The sequence below is a fragment of the Chrysemys picta genome, unplaced genomic scaffold (assembly GCF_011386835.1).
Source record: "Chrysemys picta bellii isolate R12L10 unplaced genomic scaffold, ASM1138683v2 scaf81, whole genome shotgun sequence".
NCBI lineage: Eukaryota > Metazoa > Chordata > Testudines > Emydidae > Chrysemys > Chrysemys picta.
This window is the reverse complement of record NW_027052788.1, coordinates 79424-100740: the sequence shown is the minus strand read 5'-3', so window position 1 is coordinate 100740 and position 21317 is coordinate 79424. Positions and strand designations below refer to the sequence as shown.

Sequence of the window (21317 nt, the reverse complement as noted above, 5' to 3'; positions counted from 1 at the left end):
CGAGAGGGGAGTCTATCAGCTCTGTTCGAGTGGTGGAGAATGTGCCCACGGGCTCGGGGCCCAGCTGCTCGGCATTAGCCATTGCCCTGAGGGGCTCGGTGGCCTGGGACAGGGTGCCATCCATGACCAGGCAGATAGGGAGGGCCAGGGGCACCCCAAGGACTACAGCGGGGGCGACAGCTTGGGGTGAGCGGCAGGGAGGAGGAGGGGCTGGTGGAACTAAGCCACCGCCCAGATAGAGGCTCACTGGTGGGGGGTTGTCCTCCCCCGGGTGACCAGGGTCAGACCCGGGGCCTCAATCTCCTCAAAAATGGAGGGAAAATCAGTCCCGTGGCCCAGAGTCCTCCCCATCAGTAACCGGGGCAACAATTGTCCTGGCATCAGCAGCGGCGGAAGGCACAGGTGGCAAAGGGGCCAGGGGAACTCCTGCAGAGGCCTCCTTGGGGGGGCTCTATGAGGGGGCGGTACAGCCCCTCTCTGCTGCCACGGCTTCCATGGTCAGCGCCTCTTGCTGGGCTCCTTCTGGGGGTGCGGTGCAAGATGTAGCGGCATCAGCCCCCCACAGCATCTTTCGGGGGGCCTCCTCTTCCTCCTCGTTGGAGGGGAGGGATCGAGCCCGTGATTTGTGGGCACCGCGCTTCCCCCAGACGAGCACCCAGCGCTCCGAAGTGGAGGTGGAAGGCTGGTCAGCAGGGGCAGGTCAGGGGTGAGGGCAATGAATCAGGGGCTCAGGGTGGCAAGGGTGGGACAGCGCGGGGAAGGGAAACCTCCCCTGGGTCGGGCCTCTCCCTTGGCTGACAAAGGTCTTGCCGCCCTCTCCTCCGCAGGCCCCAATGAACTGCAGCCAACTGAGGCGAGGCCTGCCTGCTCATCTGGGCGTGATGGGGGGGGGGGGGCTGTCCCCGAGCTGGGACTATGGAAGGAGGAGGAGGGGCAGCAGCAGTGGTGACCGGGCCACCAGGATCTCCAGCAAAGACAGAGCCGGTGCCCCCCCCCGGGTCTTGGGGGTCCCGGATGCCCCTCTGTGTCGGGCCAGGGGGAAGTCCCTCCGGATGTGCCACATTGCCCAGCAGAGGAAGCACCGGGCCTCCCCCATTGTATTGTGGACCTGGTAGTGGGCCCCCTGATAGGGAACCAGGAAGGACCCCTTAAGAGCCACCCTGTCACACGCCGCCAGTGGCAGTTGCATTTGCACCTGCCAGCGGAAGGATAAAATGTGACGGAGGGTGGGGTCCTTACAGTTCAGCAAGAGAGGGCTGATAACTGAGATGGGCTTCCCCAGGGTGGAGAGGGCAGGCAACAGGGCAGTTTTGGGGAGGAAGGGCAGGATGGAGGTCAACACCACCCATAGGCACAAGTCCTCCAGAGGTTCTAGGGTGATGAACACGCCTCCCAGCACCAGGCCCGAAGGCAGGGTCCTCTTTATGGTGGCAGGAGGAGGCCCTAATATAGGTGTGGGCAAGGGGCAGCTGCTCCTCCCCGCTAAGCAACACGCAGGGGAGGAAAGTCCAGTAGCAGGGGCAGGGGGATAGGGGAGAGGGAACAGGGCCAACTACTCCTCCCTGTTAGGCTGTGTTCAGGGAAGGAGGGTACCAGTGGTTGCGGGAGGACTACTGGGGGCACCAGGGGAAAGGGAAGAAGCAACCGCTCCTCCCCACTAGGCTGCAGGCAGGGGAGGCGGGCACCAGTGGTAGGGGACGCAGGGGTGAAAAAGGGGGGCACAGGTGTGGGATAGGGATATCGGCTCCTCCGGCTGCATGGGGAGGGGAGGTACTACAATACCATCAGGAGGGCTGTGAACGGTGGGGGTGGGGACAACTGAAAGGGGGCACAAATGCTTAGGGAAGGGGCATGGGCACACAGGGAAGGGGGGGGGTAAAGGAGGGCAGGGGAAAAAGGGAGGCAGGCAAATAACAGGAGGGAGCTGCAAGCGTAAGGGCGGGGCAGGTGACCAAACCAAAACTGAAAGTTTGGGGCAGGGCAGGTAGCAAATACTGAAGCGCTGGGGTTGCGGCAGGCAAACTAACAGAAAGGGAAACTCCCAGAGGGACAAAGCAAGTGGCGGGCAGGGCAGGCTGCAGTGGGGAGGGGCAAACTAACACAGGGAGGCCAGGGGGCACAGCAGGGAGGGCAGCCCCACCAGCCAAACGCAGCTGGACAGGGGGTAAGTCCAATGTGGGGAGGCACATGCACCCACATGTGCCTGTGCAGCTCAGTCCTTGCTGCTCACTGCTGCAAACAGTCCCAGGCGGTGAAAGGAGGAGAACAAACAGCCACATCAAGGGGCAAAGGGCAGGTCCAGTGGGTAAGCAGGAGAGGGCAGTGGTGATGGTGGGGGTGGGGAGGGGCAGATAGACAAGGGGGAGGGCTTTGCGCCTCTCCCCCTTGCTCGCCACAACAGCAATAGGAGTCACCACCACCCCAGGAGCAGAGATGTTGAAAGTCACTCAGTTTGTGAACAAACCCCCTTCACAATGTCCCTCAGCAGGAATCCACCTCTTCCTCCTCCTCGATGGCAGCAGCAGCAGTCAGCCAGCCAAGCAGGAGGGACCCATAGGTAGTGGTGGGGTCCTTGCTTCTCCCTCTGGGGAGGGGGGCAGGCCGGCAATGCCTCCCCACACTCAGCAGCAGTGGCAGCAGCAGTCCAGGGAGGGAATTCCAGATAGCAGCAGCAGCCCAAGGGAGGGAGAGCTCCAGCCAGAGAGGAGCTCCAGCTAGCAGGGCAGCCAGAGCAGACCGACCAGTCTCTGCAGCAAGGCCAGGATGCCTGTGTTCCAGGAACACCCCTGCCAGCCTCCCTCCAAACTGGAAAGTGAGGGACCACTACACTCCCCTTGGTGGGCGTACCAGCATGGGGTAGGAAGTATAAAAGGAAGACTCTGTAGCTCAGTTGGGTTAAAGCCAGCAGAGGAGACGGACACCTCTGCCCTGCAGCAGCACCCAGGAACTGAACTGGTGCCCTGCCCCTGAAGGAGACGGACCCAGAAGAGGAGTTGCCGGGTCTACTGTCGGCTGTTTATCCCGAGGAGCCCGAGGACTGGTGGATGCCCTGGGGAGGCAGGAAGTGGCCCAGGGGCAGCCGATGATTGGCCGGTTACAGGGCAGACCCTGTCGGTGCACTGTGGTTGGATTCCCACCGAACCAGTGGCAGACCACTTTGCCACTATTAGGGCCCTGGGCTGGGATGCGGTGGAGTAGGGCAGGCTCGTGTTCCCCTGCCACCCTTACCCCAGGGTGGCCAACTCCCCACCTTAGGCCAGGATGCCTGTGTTCCAGGAACACCCCTGCCAGCACCCTAGACTGCCTACTGGGTGCTCAACCCTTGTTGAGCCCCTAGACTGTGTGGGTGCTCACCGCTATCTGAACCCCGAGAGTGTGTGTGTTTGCTGGCTGCCTGAGCCAATAATCCCAGGCTAAAGCCTGCTCCCTGCTTGACCCCGCCCAAAGGGCTAGAGCCAATTGACTGTGTCGGCTTACTGGCTGCCTGCACCGGTAGGCTTAGGCTACAGCCGGCTACCAGCCTAGCCCTGCTTGAGGGCTAGGGCCCTAGACTGTTAATTGCTGTCAACCCTATTGTTGGGCTGCGAACTAGAGACTCCGCAGGACGCTGCCCTGCCCAGGGGCGGGGACAAAGGCCCCAGATTGTTATTGTGTGTTTGCCTCTGTCGAATGGGCCCAGAGCTCTAGAGTGCTTATGGCTCCACCCCACCGGTGCGACCCGAGGACTAAACCCCAAGACAATGAGGCAGAGTGGCCTCCCTCCGGACCGGAGAGTGAGGGAGCACTACATGTGGGTTCGAACAAACAAGGAGACTTTGGGGGTCAGAGCTTCAGCTGGTGTAAATCAGCAGAGCTCCATTGCAGTGAGTGGAAGCATATTGGCTCACATCAGCTGAGTAAACTATCCTTCAGTGTTTCAAATGTATCAAAAGTATCATTGAACTTGAATGCCTATGAAACTAGCTTGAAACTCTGCATTGTCTGCAGGTCTATGCAGACAACACTGTCCGATTAGCAACTATGGAGAGACGTAGTGTCAACAGATTTTCATGCTGTCATATTAAAACCATTAATGAACAAAACTGCAGGAATCACAATAAAGAGAAGGTGATTCTGCCGTTAAGTGATATTCTCCTAATTAGCACATGTGGGGTAACCTGTCAGGCAAAAAGCAGAACCCAGAGCTTTTATATTTTTGGCCAAAGGTATCTAAAGAAAGGTGAAACATCCGTTTCTACATAACAAATGATCCCCCCAACATGAATATACTCTAAACCAGTAGAATGGTGACTCAAAACTCCCAGGCCAGGCATGCAGGATTATTACATGTATCAAGCAGACCTGCAAAGTTGGTATGAGTGAGTGACTCTGTGTAGCTAGAACAGGAATTCAAGATCTCCCGTTCCCTAGACATGCATATACATATACATGCATTTACCTGGTGAGTATAAGAATGTGACAGAAAACATTGTAAATTCTCTTTCCTTCCTTCCTTCCTTGTTGCCAATGTAGCTATTTTCTTGCTAGATTTAGCAACTTTTTGGTTTCCCTAGCCAGGAAATAAGTATGAAAACAACCAGCAACAAATCTAGTGGCTTTCACTGCCGATTACAGTGATATTCAGAGAAAGAAGTTGCCAATTTGTATAGTCACAAAATCATTCACAAGCAGCTCAATAGAATTAATAAAATCCATTCCACGCTCTTCTTACATCATCAGTGTGGCTCTCCTCCCCAGCTAACCTGCCTCCCGCACCCTGCCCACTTCATTAGCCATCTTTCCCTGCATCACAGACTGTGCTATCCTACGGAGCAGCGGGAAAGAAAAGATTTGGGTAAAAACAAGCCCTGGCTAATGTGCTGCTCTCTCCAAAGTGCGCCTGGCTTTAGCAAAGTATTTAATTAGCATCCACAAACTTCTTTTTCTCGCCTGCAAATTATAGTGAATGGAGGGTTGGGAATTATTTTACACATTGCCATTCAAATGTTAATTAATCTCTGTCTAACCCTAATTGCAGTTTATTCAAGCACTGCTCAACAGCTCACCCACACAATAAACACCAAGCCTACTTTTCTCCATATTACCCCAGGTTAACACATTGAGGGCTTGGCTACACTTGCAAGTTAGAGCACACTAAAGCCGCTCAGTGCGCTCTAACTCACTCCCCGTCCACACTGGCAAGGCACATAGAGTGCTCTGACTCCACCTCAACGAGAGGAATAATGTCTGATGCATCTTGGCTGAGATGCCCCAGTGTCAGTGTGAACGAGGTGTTTCATTACTGCACTATGATTGACCTCTGGAAACGTCCCATAATCCCCTTAAGTCAAGTGGCCACGCTTGTCATTGTTTTGGAATCTGCTGTAGGAATGTGGTTATGCCCTTTCAAAGCTCCGTTTCTGACAGATGGCTGCTAATCTGCTTCAGGGTAAAGCAACCATTACTGAGGAATGTTACTTGCTTTGAGTGAGTAAGAGCGAGGCGGGGGGGAGGCAGGGTCTGAACTTACAAGACAGCATGCTGACACACTCTCAGCACCCCAAAAACCCACTCTCTCTCCCCCCACATTCACACAACACACTCCCTGTCACACTCCATCCCACCCCCCGCATTTGAAAAGCACGTTGCAGTCACTTGCACACTGGGATAGCTGCCCATAATGCACCGCTCCCAATGCCACTGCAAATGCCGCAAATGTGGCCATGCCAGTGTGCTGTCAGCTGTCAGTGTGGACATACTGCAGCGCTTTCCCTACTGTGCTCTCCGAAGGCTGGTTTAACTCAAAGCGCTCTACATCTGCACGTGTAGCCATGCCGTCAGTAATTAACTCCACTACCTGCAGAAGATCATAACTTTTCCCCGAGACAGTTGTATCCTCCCTTCTTTCAGCTTCCCCTCCCCATTAGATCTGGCTTTTCACTCCATCCCCACCACCAAGGAATCAAAGCTGAGCCCCCGTTATTTGCTAAGGATTTATTCTGCCACCAGAGCGCCAGTCAAACCCTTTCTCTCATTCACAGCCTCACAGAACAAGCCCTCAAATGCAATTCCTTCCAAGGACATGCCCTTAAAAACTCTATGGCTATGTCTACACTAGACAGCTTTTAGCAACACGGCAGTGTCGCTACAGCCATGCTGCTAAAAGTTGTGCAGTGTAGCTGCTGTTTGTCAGCTCTCCTGATGACAAAAAACATCAACCCCCAATGAGTGGGGTTAGCTTTGTCGGCAGGAGAGCGCTTCTGCCAAGAAAGCGCTGTTCACACCGGCGCTTGTTGTTGGCAAAACTTTTGTCTTTTGCGGGTGTGGTTTTTTTTAACACCTCTGAAAGACAAAAGTTTTGTAGTTCAATTGCCAGTGTAGACAAATCCTATGACAAACACCTGTTAGAATATAATTTACTGTCTAAAAACATTTAAAGTGAATATAGAATTTCTATATACACTAATGCATTATTTCAGTGTTATGTTCATAGTGAAAATTGACCATTCCATGTGGGAGTGTATATATAGTTCTCTGTTGAAATCTGTGGACATTTTGTTTAGGGACATTTTTGACACATTTGGAGTGCTTAAATAGTAACACCTAGTGACTTTTCAGGGTTTCTCTGATGACTTGCTTCTATGTGGGGTTGGCAACACTCAACCAGGCATCTAACATGCAGCGTATGCACACAGCCAAATATGATGTTTTTTCATAGGCACACAGTTTGTGACTTGTTCATGAGCATACAAAAGCCAAAGTGCTCCAGCTGTCCCCTGAATAACTCTGCTGGCCCTGCTGATCACTCACCATGACTCCTTTGTTAGGTGTCCTCCGGAAACTCTCCACCACTTGTTTCTGGTCTTTCACATACAGCTCATGCCCACCAGGCTGCATGTAAACCCCATCTCTGAGCTTTTTCTCCATGTCAGCTGACAGCTGGGAGAGCAGCGTCTGGCAGATCTCTTGGGAAGTCATTTTGTTCTTGCTCAGCACAGTCCCGTAGTGTTCATTTATCTCAATCTGGAAAATTACATGGGAGAGACCAGTGTGAGTGGATGACTGGATTTCTGCCGTTTCTCACCTTCCCTTTCCAGCATACCAGTGCTGGTGGGTTTAGGAGACATGTTGCCCTCTTCTGAGGTGGAAACCAAAGGCTCAGTGTCTGACAAGGGGGTCAGGACTGTGTATGAGGGGGATCTGGTCTACATTTTTTATTTATTTATTGTTTTTTTTTTTTTAAAAAAAGCTTTTTACAAAAGGAAACTTTTCATGACAACATACTGCTAATGCCCAAAATGTTCACTTTGATTTTCAATAGAAGTTAGGTGCCTAACTTGCTTAAGAATTTTTGAAAATCCCACTAAGACCTTATCTGCCTCTTTGGGCATCTATAACTTTGAAAATCTGGCCCTTTGTCCCTTGGTAAGACTCAGCCAGAGTCACAATTGTGTACTGGTGTACATAGGCTGAGATTCTTTTTGGAGATGCTGGTTTTCAGTTTAGGATTTCTCATATGAGCTACTATCCTTGTCCTATAATTTGGATACATTTATGTTTGGAATTCTTGTGGGGACACCAAGATCTTTTACAGAACAATAAGACCTGGTATTTAGACAACTGGACTAGCCCCCTGTCCCTGTGGGTTTCCTTAGGGGCTGCTGACTGGTGTTGCTTTCCTCCCCATACATCTGGGATGTAAGTAGAGTGAGCCATGGTTGAGGATTCCTGTGGGGACATGGAAATCAGGAAAACAGACAAAGAGAGAAAGTTTCTTATATAAGATTGGCTGTGAGGGAAACTTGTCTGTGTCAAAAAGGCCTAAGAATTTGCTTCTGAAAAGCTAGTGCCACAGTTACCCTCTCCCAAACCCTCTGTGCATGGCAGGCCTCAGATGGAGGCTGCCAGAAGGTGCAGTCCTGTCTGTTGCTATTAAGGGAGGAGGACAGGAGATCGGCCACCTCTAGCTTAGGGGGCAGAGTTACTTACTAGGGAAAAAGTTCCAGGGGTCCTTGAACAGCAACCCCAGGGAGTGAAGGTGATAGACCAGACTTAGAATGAAAAATCGCATTGTCTGACCCAGAAGTGTCTATAGGAGAAGAATATTTCCCTGACAGAAACTTCCCTGGAGAGGGGTGATAATACAAGCTCCTAGGGACAGGGATTGTCCCTTTGTTCTGTGTTTATACAGTACTTAGACTAGAAGGCTCTGAGTCAATGACTGGGATGCCCAGGTACTACTGTAATATACCCAATAAATACCCATAATAATGTACAGCACCTAGCACAGAGGGGTCCTGGTCTATGCCTGGGGCTCCTAGGTGCTACAGCAAAGCAAATAAATAAATACATAATACAAAATAAAGTATTGCTGCTAATGAAATCAATTAAAGAAAAACTAATAAGAGGACCAAAAAAATGCCACCACGGCTAATCCTCAGAGTAAAAGATGTGGCTAGAGGCACAAAATTGGAAGTCAAATCCTAGTGCTAGAAAATAGAAAGGAGTATAAGCTCTGACAAGTGAAGTGTAAGAGTATAATTCGGTAGGCCAAGAAAGAATTTGAAGAATAACTAGCTAAGGACACAAAAATTAACAGATTTTTTCCACTCATTAGGCCCAAATTTGGAGGGGTCTCTGAGCAGCAGGGGCTGTGGGGTTATTCAGAGAAATAGGTGTGAGGGCAGGAACGCTGGCAGACTCTGAGCAGTGTCAAGAGTAAAGGTTGGAGTCGGAGCAGGGGGTAAGGAATGTGCTGGGGTCTTGGAGCAGTGCAAGGAAGAATGAGGTGCACAGGAAGGCCTCAGAGCTATTTGTACAGAATGTGGCACTGGGTCCTGGAAAGCAGTGACTCTGAACATGGGCTCCCCTGGCGATTTTGTGGCAAAAGAGCTACATTAATGGATGTATAAACAGGAGTAGTGAACAGGAGTAAGGAGGTGATTTTACCTCTGCATACGGTGTTGGTGAGACTGATACTGGAATACTGATGTCCAGGAGATTGTTAAACTGAAGAGAGTTTAAATGAGAGCCAAAAAAATGATTGGAGAGCTGGAAAACTACATTGTTTTGAGGGACTTAAGGAGTTTGATTTGTTTAGCTTATTTAAAAAAAGAAAAGAAAAGAATGAACGGTGACTTGATAGACGTGTATTAGCACCTTTACAGGGAGAAAATACTGAATACCAAAGGGCTCTTTTGCAGAGAAAGGCAGAACAAGAACCAGTGGCTTGGAGCTAAACCACACACATTCAAGTTATAACTAAGGCTATGTCTACATTACAGCTTATGTCAGTATAACTTATGTCGCTCAGGGGTGTGAATACCCCCCCTCCCCGAGTGACATAAGTTACATCGACATAAGTGCTGGTGTGGACAGTGCTATGTCCGTGGGAGAGCTTCTCCCACCAACACAGCGGCTGCTGCTTGTGGAGGTGGTTTTATTATGCTGACAGGAGAGCTCGACACAGAGGATCTCCACCAGCTGCACTGCAGCAGTGCAGCGGAGCCCCTACAGCACTGTATGTGTAAACATGCCCTAAGGCACAGTGTGTTAACAACGAGGGTGATTAACCACTGCAACAAACTACCCAGGAAGTCCTGGATGGATTCTCCATCTCCTGAGGTCTTGAAATCAAGCCTGGATCCCTTTCAGGAAGTTACTTTTATCAAACACTGCTGGACTCAGTAAAGGGATAACCTGAAATTCTCTGGCCTGTGTTATGCGGGAGATCAGACTAGATGATCTAATGGTCCTTTCTGACCTTGGAATCTATGAATGATGAACTGGGCAGTGGGAAATGTTGGGGCATTTTATCTCTGTCCTCCCTGAACTCCCACATCCGTGCCACCCAGGTCTGTCCCCCCACTAAAAGTGTCTGTACTGACTCTATTTCACTCCCTGCACTGTTCAAGCATTCTCTTCTCAACTCTCCATAAGGGGGAGGACTGGGATGGGAGAACCAGGCTGTACTGGACAGGCAGAGAGACCCGAGGTGATGGAGGGGCAGGGAAGGAACTAACATTAATTAATATAGAGAGAGTGAATGGGGATACATGTTGGAGAAGCTGTGGTGAAAGAGGTGATTTCATGCATATATGGTGGCCGTGGCCTGTCATTAGAGAATATCGGAATGTGATTCATAACCAAATATTTCAAATGATTAAATATTTTGCCAAATGATATTTGCTAATCCTCATGCAGCTTCCTCACAGACATGGTCACACTCAAAGAAATGAAGAGTCGTTCTCTCATCTGCCAGTAGCTGCTGAGTAGGCTACTGAGACTGGAGAAAGAAAATAATCCAAAATCAGCGGAATGGTTCCAAAACAATACGGGAGGAGGAGTTGTTATGGAAAAATTAATGCACAGATTACTTACCCAGCAAAACAGACAGTGGGCAAATAGATACTTAGAGATTTGGTTACGATGTATTCGTTACTCAGGCAAAGGGCAGTCACGGGCTAACAGCCACCACACTGCCCAATATTCTTGAATATTAACGTTTGTTAGAGATCACTGGTTTGATAAATATGCGTAAAGTCAGGACTTTCACTCAGTTTAATAAAATCCTCAGAAGCAGCCCATTCTGCATGGTTTAAAGAGGCTCCTTCTGTAATATGGTAACACCATACTAAATAGAGAGATCCAGTGATACAGTCATCAGATCATGTTTCTCTAAGCCAGTGGTTCTCAAACTTTTGTACTGGTGACCCCTTTAAAATAGCAAGCCTCTGAGTGCGACCCCCCCCCTATAAATTAAAAACACTTTTTATATATTTAACACCATTATAAATGCTGGATGCAAAGCAGAGTTTGGGGTGGAGGCTGACAGCTCGCGACCCCCCATGTAATAACCTTGCGACCCCCTGAGGGGTCCCAACCCCCAGTTTGAGAACCCCTGCTCTAAGCAAACCGATAGGCTCAACTTTGTAGTGATCCACAATGATTCTCTTGTTTACATGGCAATGATTTCTAAATTTGTTAAAACTTCCTACATAAATAGTCTTTTTTAAAAAAAGCCCTAAGTGGAGAAAGGGCTGGATCAGCTGGATGTCACACTCCAGCAGGGGTTTCTGAGCTTTCTCAGCAGTTAGTTTGTGGCCACATTCTTTACTTTCCCATGGAGGGGCAAATACGGCCGGATCAGTGTGAGCAACAGGCTGAGCTGAGCCGCAGCGCCAGGGACTGGGTTTGTGGCTTTAGTATCAGACAGTTCAAGTGCCACCCAAACATCTGCTCTCGGAGTTGAGTGCCAATGTCTGGCCTGCTCCCAGAGTCAGCGTCCAAACTCCTGGTGTCTCCTCTGGGACACGGCTGGGCAGAGGTCACAGAGCCCCACATGTCAAGCCAGTGGGATGTACAAGGCAGGGGGACATGCAGCGCCCAAGCACTTACTGCCAGCTGCTCCTGGTGCTTCTGATCCTCGTCCTTGAAGGATCGCTGCATGAACAGCTGCAGGGCTGCCTTCTCACAATTCCCATGTGTCTCAGACAGCACGGCCACCTCCGCCGGGAACTTGACCCGTTCCTCCATCTGGGCCACGTAGTAAGCCAGACCCTCCCTGATGGCAGCTTCATTCTCCTTGGTGGCCAGGGTGGTCACTGCATTCTCCAGGCAGGGCACCTTCCCACTGACGATGGTGTCCACGTAGCTCTGGGCTAACATGCCAAACACTGGGGAAGAGCAGAGCAAGGGAGGGCAGCATTAGGAAAATCCACACAGACTCCAGTGATGGCCAGTCCCCTGCTCTGGGCTGCCCTTGGGGTTCTTCTATTTTTGTTAGCTGAGTAGCTCACACAGACACATCACTGATAGAAGCTGATGCCATTTACTGCTATTGTTTATCTACAGTGTATAACCCCAAGGGGTGTGCAGGGCCCTTCACAGACCCAGAGCTGAGACTGGTCCCTGTCCTCAGGAGATCACAGCCTAACCAAAGAGATACACTATAAACAATGAGATGATGAGGTCTGAGGGTGGAAGAAGATGGGGGCATAGCTGAGCAGTGAGGGAAGGGAGCGTGAATGAAATGGGTTTGATGGAGGAGAGGGAGGGCCCTTGGCATAAAGAATATATGAAGCAATTCCAGGCATAGGAGGCACCATGTAAAAGGCCTGAAGCTGAGAGTGGCTGAAATAGAGAGAACCGGACAGTGTTGGGCCCAAGGAAGGAGTTCAGGAGGAGATGAAGGTAGAGAGATAAATGTAGGGGAGGTGCTGCAAAAAGCATTAAAGCTGCAGCCAAGGAGCCTGAATATAATGCAGAAAGAGACAGTAAACCAGAGAAGAGAGGGGAAGGGCAGTGACATGGTCAGGGAGGCAGGAGAGGAAGCAGATCTTAGAAGCAGCATTTTGGGCGGCCTGCAGAGGTGGGGGAGAAGGTACACAGGACCAGGTGAACTGTGAGGGACACATTTTATCAGTGGAGACAGAGGGTGGGGTAGATTTTAGAGAGAATATAGAGACTCATGGCCTGGTGAGAACCTGCATGTGTGGATGTTGCTGAAAGACAGGAGGTGGCAGTGGTAGAATGGGTTGTGCGATTTAAAAAAATCATGTGGGACTGGAAGGAACTCTGAGAGGTCATCAAGTCCAGCCCCCCGTGGTAAGGCAAGGACAAATAAACCTAGACCATCCCTGACAGGTGTTTGTCCAACCTGTTCTTAAAAACCTCATAAGAACATAAGAACAGCCAGACTGGGTCAGACCAAAGGTCCATCTAGCCCAGTATCCTGTCCTCCGACAGTGGCCAATGCCAGGTGCCCCAGAGGGAATGAACAGAACAGGGAATCAGCAAGTGATCCATCCCCTGCAGTGATGGAGATTCCACAACGTCCCTTGAAAGCCTGTTCCAGAGCTTAACTATTCTTATAGTTAGCAAAGTTTTCCTAATATCTAACCTAAATCGACCTTGCTGCAGATTAAGCTAATTACTTCTTGTCCTATCTTCAGTGCACATGGAGAACTACTGATCACCATCCTCTTTATAACAGGCCTTAACATATTTGATGAAGACGGAGGAGGGACCTGATAATAATCTTTTCTGAAGACTAAACATGCCCAGTTTTATTAACTTTTCCTAATAGGCCAGATTTTCTAAACTTTTTATCATTTTTTGCTGTCCTCTGGACTGTCTCTAATTTGTCTCCTTCCAAGTCATTGAGGGCTCTGTCCTGTGAGGTGCTGAGCACTCTGACCCAGATGCAACAAAACACTTAAGCACATGATTAATTTTAACCACATGAGTGAACCCATCTGTTATGTACACTTGCGGTAGGACCATACTTTCCAGGACAGATGCATCTGACGAAGTGGGCATTCACCCACGAAAGCTTATGATGCAATACGTCTGTTAGTCTATAAGGTGCCACAGGACTCTTTGTCATGTATATGATTGTTAGTTACTGTACAACACTAGCTGATTTTACTATTACCTCCCCATTTTCCACCTTCTGCATGACACCCATTCTGTTTGCCCATCTCCTTACTGTAAGTTGACATAAAAATGTGAGCTCTGTAGTGCAGGGACTGTGTATCTGTGAAGCGCCAGGCACAACAGGACCCTGATCTCAGCTAGGGCAGGGACTGTCTCTCATTGTCAGTTTATCCAAAGCCTGGCTAAACTCACTGTTGCACTCTTATAAATTCCCTCCATGATGCCGATTGTTCTGACAACCCCCCATCACTGCTCTGACCCTGCTCCACTCCTCCAATATTCCCTCCACTCTGCCCAATGTTGTGTTCACCTGTGCACACACTCCTGCTCCAATTCCCTGCACACACACCAGCTGTACCCTCCTCTTTGCTGTTCCACTCCCTGGTGACCTTGGAGGGGCCAGGGGACTTGGGAAGGTGGTGGGGCTGGGAGGACCATCTGGGGACAGGGAGGGGTAGCAAAGTGGAGATGCAGAGTCCTTGCCCTGTGTTTCTGCCTGCTGTCTGGGAAAGGGCTCTATACACCCACACTGGGAGTTTCCATCACCTTACCCTCAGGCATTTAGTATTCTGGATAACACAGTGGGTGGGGAGGGTATGGGGCAGAATCCCACCTGAGGAGCAGGGCCCTCCAAATTTAAGCTTACACAGGGGGCAGAAAGATGGGGTCAGATCCCTGCCCCCCCCCCCAAGAGTAAGTTAGGAGCCTAAATACCTTTGAGGATCTGGGCCTTCTTTCCTCAACTTAATTAATGCTTTTCTTCTTCACTATAGTTCTCAAGTGCCATCACAGTCTGCATGTGGATTTTAGGGCACTTCCAAATATCGCTCTTAAACCAGAAATGTTGGTCTCAGGGATGGACAACTCATCCAAAGGAGCCTCTGCAGGCTGCAGACAGAGAACAGGGGACATGGCCAATAAACAGTCTCTATGACCTGCCAGTGGTAGGGCTCAAGCTTACAGTGCCTCAGGTTCTCAGCATGTTATCCTGCATCAGTTATGTATTGCAACAACTGTCTGCTTGCAAACCCTCTTGCTTCAACAGCGCTGTTTGCTTCTATTGCTGCACATGCCCATTCACTTTTTTAGGCGAATCAGCTTGGCATGCACCATCTCAAGTTACTCACTTTACCCTTGGTATAACCCACCCAAAGAGGCAGTGAGTGCCCTGCACCAGCTGAGATAAATGTTCAGTGATGAGATTGGTTTGGGGAGGATCAAAGTCATAGTCTGAGCCCCAGATGTGGGCCAAGAGAGTTAGAAGGATGAGATGATTTTGGAAAATGCTGTTTTTATGGGGGCCTTATTTTGGGGAAATTCTTGCTCAAATGACCTGAAATTTGGACCACTAACAGTACCTCCCACTCCCAGAGCAAATTTCAAGACAATCCAGGTGGATTTTAGAGCACTTAGAGTACTCCATCTTTAAACAGAAACGTTCATTGAACCCTAACTGTTGTAGAGCGGGCACTCTGCTATAATGTAGCTATGCTGAGTCACTGGTTGCAGATCTGGCTTATTGAATCCAGTGGAGCTATGTTAATTTACACCAGCTGGCGCTACACTGATTTACATCACCTGGGGATCTGGCCCACTGACTCCAGTAGAGCTACATTGATTTACCTCAGCTGCAGATCTAGGCTTGAAAGCTTCATATCACCAGAAGAGTTTGTCTGCTTTGAACAATCCTGCCACACCAAGCAATGACTCTGGGGGTGGTGGAGAATTATCAGCTGAACATGAGCTCCCAGTGTGACACTGTGGCCAAAAAACGAATGCGATCCTGGGATGCATAAACAGGGGAATCTCGAGTATGAGTAGAGAGGTTGTTTTACTTCTGTATTTTGCACTGATGCAACTAATGCTGGAATCCTGTGTCCAGTTCTGGTCCACCCCAATTCAAGAACAATGTTGATAAACGAGTTCAGAAAAGAGCCACAAGAATGATGAAAGGACTGGAAAACCTGCCTTCTACTGACAGACTCAAGGAGTTCAATCTGTTTAGCTTAACAAAGAAAGGGTTAAGGGGTTACTTGATTACTGTCTTGTTTAATAATGGGCTCTTCAATCTAGCAGAGAAAATGTCTAACATGACCCAACGGCTGGAAGTTGAAGCTTGACAAATTCAGATTGGAAATAAGGCATAAATTTTTAACAGTGAGAGTAATTAACCACTGGAAAAAATTACCAAAGGTGGTGGTGGATTCTCCATCACTGACAATTTTTAAACCAAGGGTGGATTTTTTCTAAAAGATCTGCTTTTTGGGGAAGTTCTCTGTCCTCTGCTATAGGGTAGGTCAGACTAAATGATCACAATGTTCACTTCTGGCCTTAGAATCTATGAATCTATATCCTTGAAGCAAGAAACCTTCTGTAATAGAGAAATTTGAGCACGGGCCTCAGTCACGACATAAGGAACTAAATGTGAAACTCATCTCTTTTGACTTGGGTTTCCTTTTAAACTGTTTTCACATGTACATTTTAAACACTTTTATAAATTAATAAAGCTGTTTTTCCTACATGCTGTGAAGAAAAAGACAGATTGTCATTGTTCATTCTATTTCTACTTACTCTCAATGTTGGTCTACATGGGGAAATTTACCAGCAGTACTATACTGTTGTAAGAGTGCCCACATGGGGAGTTGTATTGCTATAACTAGAGTGTTATAGTTGTACCTGTGTATAGTTCTTCCAGTAAATTTCCCCATGGAGATAAGTCCTCAGACACTCTGGTGATGGGGTCCATTTAGGGAGACACAGCATGTATCTTTCTAGCTAACTAATGTCCTATCTACATATACCTGTAGGGACATGCATAAATTTCCATGCTGTATTTCCAGCATCATCCTTAATTTCTTACCTATGGCGACTAGTCCTAAGAAATTTACCTATCACTTAATTAACCCTGGAAATATCAGCAGAAAGCTCATTTGAACAAGTCTAGCCTACACTAAGCTCTTAAAGAGATGCTGATGACATAGTAAAATTGTACACTGGAAAGCCAGAGATATGTAATTTCATTTTGTTTCAGCAAAGCACTCTGGCCTCAGGGGACAACCTGAACAGCCATAGAGCAGTCCGGAACAATTTTCAAGCTAATTACAAACAAGTATGTAATTAATGGGAAATCTAAGTAACGGGGATCCTAAAAATAGCACATCCTTGCCTTCCCTCAACAGTCCTGTCTTGTGTGAGTCAGAGGAATTCCTACTTGGACATTATGGCCTTTGTGCACCGTTGTCTGGTCCCTCGTACAGCTATTTACACCAGTGCAAACTGGGAATGGAAAATTGCTGCCATTTCACACTCACTTGCACTGGTGTAGATGAGTGCACAAGGCTCAGGGTGATGGTGCATTGGGCCTTGTGAGAGAAGAGAGGGTAGGAGAAGAGAAGGTGACTTTGGACCCTCGTTGTGGCAAGGCTATTTCTGAGCACATACAGCTCACTCCCCAGTGTCAGATTCATCCCCCTGCTCTGCCCTGAGCCTGGCACCTGACACCAGAAAAAGCAGTGGTTTGGCCAGGCTTCCCAGCAGAGATGGCCAAAGAGCAGGACAGGCAGGAAGGAAGGGGTAGCGGGGATGGGGTTGGCAAAGAGTGCAGCCCTAAGATCCCCCAGTGCCTGAGTGCTAGGATGGTTAGGGAGGCAGAGCTCAGAGGGACATGGAGAAGGCCCATTGGATGTGACATAAAGGATAAGGTAACTGGGAGGTGTGCTGAAGGTACCAGGGCACATCCGAAGGGGTGAGAGGCTTGGGGTAGGTGAGATGAGGGTTGGGAAGGGAACAAAACCCATTGGAGCACTGGGGAGGAGACGGGAGGACTGCGACGGCATAGGGAAGAGACCAGGACACATTGGAGAATTTTTAAGTCCCTGGCTGATGCAGTATGGCTTATGGGGAAGGGGAAAGTGCCCTACAGAGTGACAGCCCTATAGAAATTCAGGGACTGGATTATTTTATATGCTGATATCTCAAAATCTGTAACACTTTGGGGGCAGATAAGGGTTTCTATCTGTTCAGAAAAACTAAGGAAAGTAAGTCCACCAGTAACACAGGACTGAGCGCTGCTCACTAATAGGCTCCACTGACCAAGCTTTCTGTTTTCTGACAAGTCTGGGAGTCTCCTTCTGCAAGATCTGCCCAGGTAGTCAGGCTGGAGGCAGGAATGATGAGGTGAAATTCTCCACCTTCAGGGCAGCAGGAATGCGGTGCAGATAGGGCCAGGGTACATGAGATATAAAATTCCCCGTTTCCTTAGGACACTAGAAGTTACATTTTATTCGCAAGCGAATCTGTGGAGGCTGATGACATGTTCTTCCTATTCTTATTCTTGCGCAGTGGGGACAACATGGCTGCACAGACAATTACATTGATTTGTTATTCTCATGCCCATGACGTACTTCGCCCATTGATGTGGTGCCCTCCTTTCAGCATCTTCACCTTCGACTCCCGGAGAACGTACTGGCAGAATCTGTTGCTTTGCTCCAGGAACTCGGACTGTAGGGCGCTGTCAGAGAGCGACTCCAGCTGCTTCATGTCCCTTTCGCTGGCCGGCCTGATAAACACGAAGCACTTGCGTGTGGGGAAGTAATCACGGATGCACTGACGCGGAAGGTTGTACTCCATCACCTCCCTGCTCCGGCCTGCACCAAGGGGGAAACAGAGTACACAGCAATGCAGAGGAGAGAGAAAAAACAAACTAGTGAATTCAAACAGTCTGGAATAGGACGGTTTTGTCTCCAGCAGCTTGTCTCCCAGTAGAGCATCCATTCACCTGTCCTAGCTGCTGCTGGCTTAACAGCACACAAAGGCAGATCTATGCAAATTCTGCTGTTTGCTCACAAACCCAGATCTTTCAGTTTCTATCTTCCCAAATGAACATTTTCAAAGCAGGAATGACATTTAAGAACAAGAGTAAGATAGTGTGACAGGGTAGCCTGCCCTTAAGGGCAGTAGTGCCTAGTGGTCAGCCCACCCCACCACCTGGCAAGGCCCTGGATTTTGGGGATTTTGAAAGGCCCAATAACGATACACAAGGACCTGAGGCGGGATAGGGATAGCAAGGAAGCAGGTCCGGCTCTACTGTTTTTGCCGCCCCAAGCAGCGTGCCGAATTGCCGCCCCGGATCGTGGGGGCAGTCCGTATGCCGTTAGGGTGGCACACACATTTTGGCGGCGGCGGCAATTCAGCGGCAGCTTCAGCCGGAAGACAGAAGCTGCCGCCGAATTGCCGCCCCTGACAGGTGAACATAGAAGCTGCCGCTGAATTGCTGCCGCTGCAGAAACGCGCGTGCTGCCCTAACGACGCCCGAACTGCCCCTGCCGTCCGCGGCTGCAATTCGGCGCGCTGCTTGGGGGCAAAAACACACGGACTGCCGCCCCTTGCAGATTGCCGCCCCAAGCACCTGCTTGGAAGGCTGGTGCCTGGAGCCAGCCCTGCAAGGAAATGGTCCCAGGAATAAGTAGTGGTTGGGAGAAAGCGGGGATTGGGGGGAAGACTGGGAGAAAGGGGCCAACATAAAGGCTGCCTCCTCCCTCACCAAGACTCAAGTGGCCAAGATAGGGGAAAATATGCCATTTTGGGCTCACATTTATGAAGCTTGGTTGTTTTTTTAACCCATTTGTGACCTGAAGGATTTTCTTCTTAACTCACAGGCTGCTGGTGCTTTTCTCTGGGGTGTTTTTTTCCTTTGATCATACTCCACCCCCTGCTTAGCATGACTGTGATGAACTAGTCCCCACTACTGGTCTCTAACCCCATGAGGAATTATTGGTTAAAATGAAAAACATGGGGATCGATATGAAAATCCAGAGGTGGATAAGGAATTGGTTAATGGGGAGAATGCAGCGGGTCGTATTAAAGGGTGAATTGTCGGGTTGGAGGGAGGTTACTAGTGGAGTGCCTCAAGGTTCGGTTTTGGGACCCATTTTATTTAATCTATTTATAACTGACCTCGGGACCAATTGCAAGAGTGGGCTGATAAAGTTTGCGGATGATACGAAGGTGGGAGGAGTTGCAAACTCGGAGGAGGATAGGGATATTCTGCAGGGAGACTTGAATGAGCTTGTGAATTGGAGTATCAGAAATAGGATGAAATTTAATAGTGAAAAGTGTAAGGTGATGCACTTGGGGATGAATAATAACAATTTTAGTTACAAGATGGGGACGCATTGGTTAGAAGTAACAGAAGAGGAGAAGGACCTAGGGGTCCTTGTGGACCGCAGGATGACTATGAGTCGACAATGTGACGTGGCGGTGAAAAAAGCCAATGCGGTCTTGGGATGTATTAGGCGAGGTATATCTAGTAGGGATAGGGAGGTCCTGCTTCCGTTGTATAAGGCACTGGTGAGACCTCATTTGGAGTACTGTGTGCAGTTCTGGTCTCCCATGTTTAAAAAAGATGAACTCAAACTGGAACGGGTGCAGAGAAGGGCGACTAAGATGATCAGAGGAATGGAAAACCTGTCGTATGAAAAGAGATTAGAGGAGCTTGGGTTGTTTAGTCTGACAAAGCGAAGGCTGAGGGGGGATATGATTGCTATCTTCAAATATATTAGAGGGGTTAATACAAGGGAGGGAGAGGAATTATTCCAGCTTAGTACTAATGTGGACACGAGAACGAATGGATATAAACTGGCCGGGGGGAAGTTCAGGCTTGAAATTAGACCAAGGTTTCTGACCGTCAGAGGGGTGAAATATTGGAACGGCCTTCCGAGAGAAACGGTGGGGGCGACGGACCTGTCTGGTTTTAAGATTAAGTTGGATAAGTTTATGGAGGGAATGGTTTAATGGTAAAACATAGTAGCCAAGGAAAACCAAGCAATGGTACATGAATAGCATAATGGCCAACAAGGGTCAGGCTAGAGACTCTTGCCTATATGCTCGGGGTATTACTGATCGCCATATTTGGGGTCGGGAAGGAATTTTCCTCCAGGGTAGATTGGCTGAGCCTCTGGAGGTTTTTCGCCTTCCTCCGCAGCATGGGGCAGGGATCACTAGCAGGAGGGTCTCAGCCGATTGAAGTCACTAAAACACAGGATTGGGGACTTCAACGGCAGAGTCCAGGGAAGGGTCTTGCGGCCTGCAGCATGCAGGGGGTCAGACCAGATGATCATAATGGTCCCTTCTGACCTTAAAGTCTATGAGTCTATGAACTATGCCCCCAAGCTGCTTCCTAACTCTACCCCCTTATATGCATGCCGCTGGCTCGTATTCAATTTGTGATCCTCTATAGCCCCCAGACACTTTTCAGCTGCCTAGGTAGTTATTCCACATATTGTAATATATGGAGATATACCTATCTCATAGAACTGGAAGGGACCCTGAAAGGTCATTGAGTCCAGCCCCCTGCCTTCACTAGCAGGACCAAGTACTGATTTTGCCACAGATCCCTAAATGGCCCCCTCAAGGATTGAACTCACAACCCTGGGTTTAGCAGGCCCATGCTCAAACCACTGAGCTATCCCTCCCTCCTTTTATTTGTATTTGTGCATTTGATTTTTCCTTCCCAAGTGCAGTACTTTGCTCTTGTCTTTATTTAATTTCATCTTATTGATTTCAGACCAATTCTCCTATTTATCGTAGATTCATAAATTCCAAGGCCCAAAAGGACCATTGTGATTATCTTGTTTGACCTCCTGCATAATACAGGCCAGAGAACTGACCTAAAACAATTCCTAGAGCAGATCTTTTAGACAAACTTTCAATCTTGATTTAAAAATTGTCAGTGATGGAGAATCCACCATGATCCTTGGTAAATTGTTCCAGTGGTTCATTACTCTCACTGTTAAAAATTTACACTTCATTTCCGGTATCAATTTGTCAAGCTTCAAATTCCAGCCACTGGATTGTGTTAGACCTTTCTCTGCTAGATTGAAAAGCTCATTATGAAATCAGAC

At 48.9% G+C, this 21317-nt stretch overlaps 1 protein-coding gene across 2 annotated transcripts in view; it reads right to left on the bottom strand.

Moving 5' to 3' along the window:
- LOC135972190 (trichohyalin-like) overlaps positions 1 to 21317 on the bottom strand; it is a 142454-nt gene that overhangs the window by 58664 nt on the left and 62473 nt on the right. Inside the window, exons 3-5 of one of the 2 annotated variants that reach the window (XM_065579084.1) lie at positions 17820 to 18062; positions 11377 to 11654; positions 6790 to 7002 (exon numbers count right to left, since the gene is read on the bottom strand). In XM_065579084.1, coding sequence (XP_065435156.1) covers positions 6790 to 7002; positions 11377 to 11654; positions 17820 to 18062 — 734 coding nt within the window. The remainder of the gene's footprint in view (positions 1 to 6789; positions 7003 to 11376; positions 11655 to 17819; positions 18063 to 21317) is intronic. The other variant, XM_065579085.1, reaches the window with a different exon arrangement.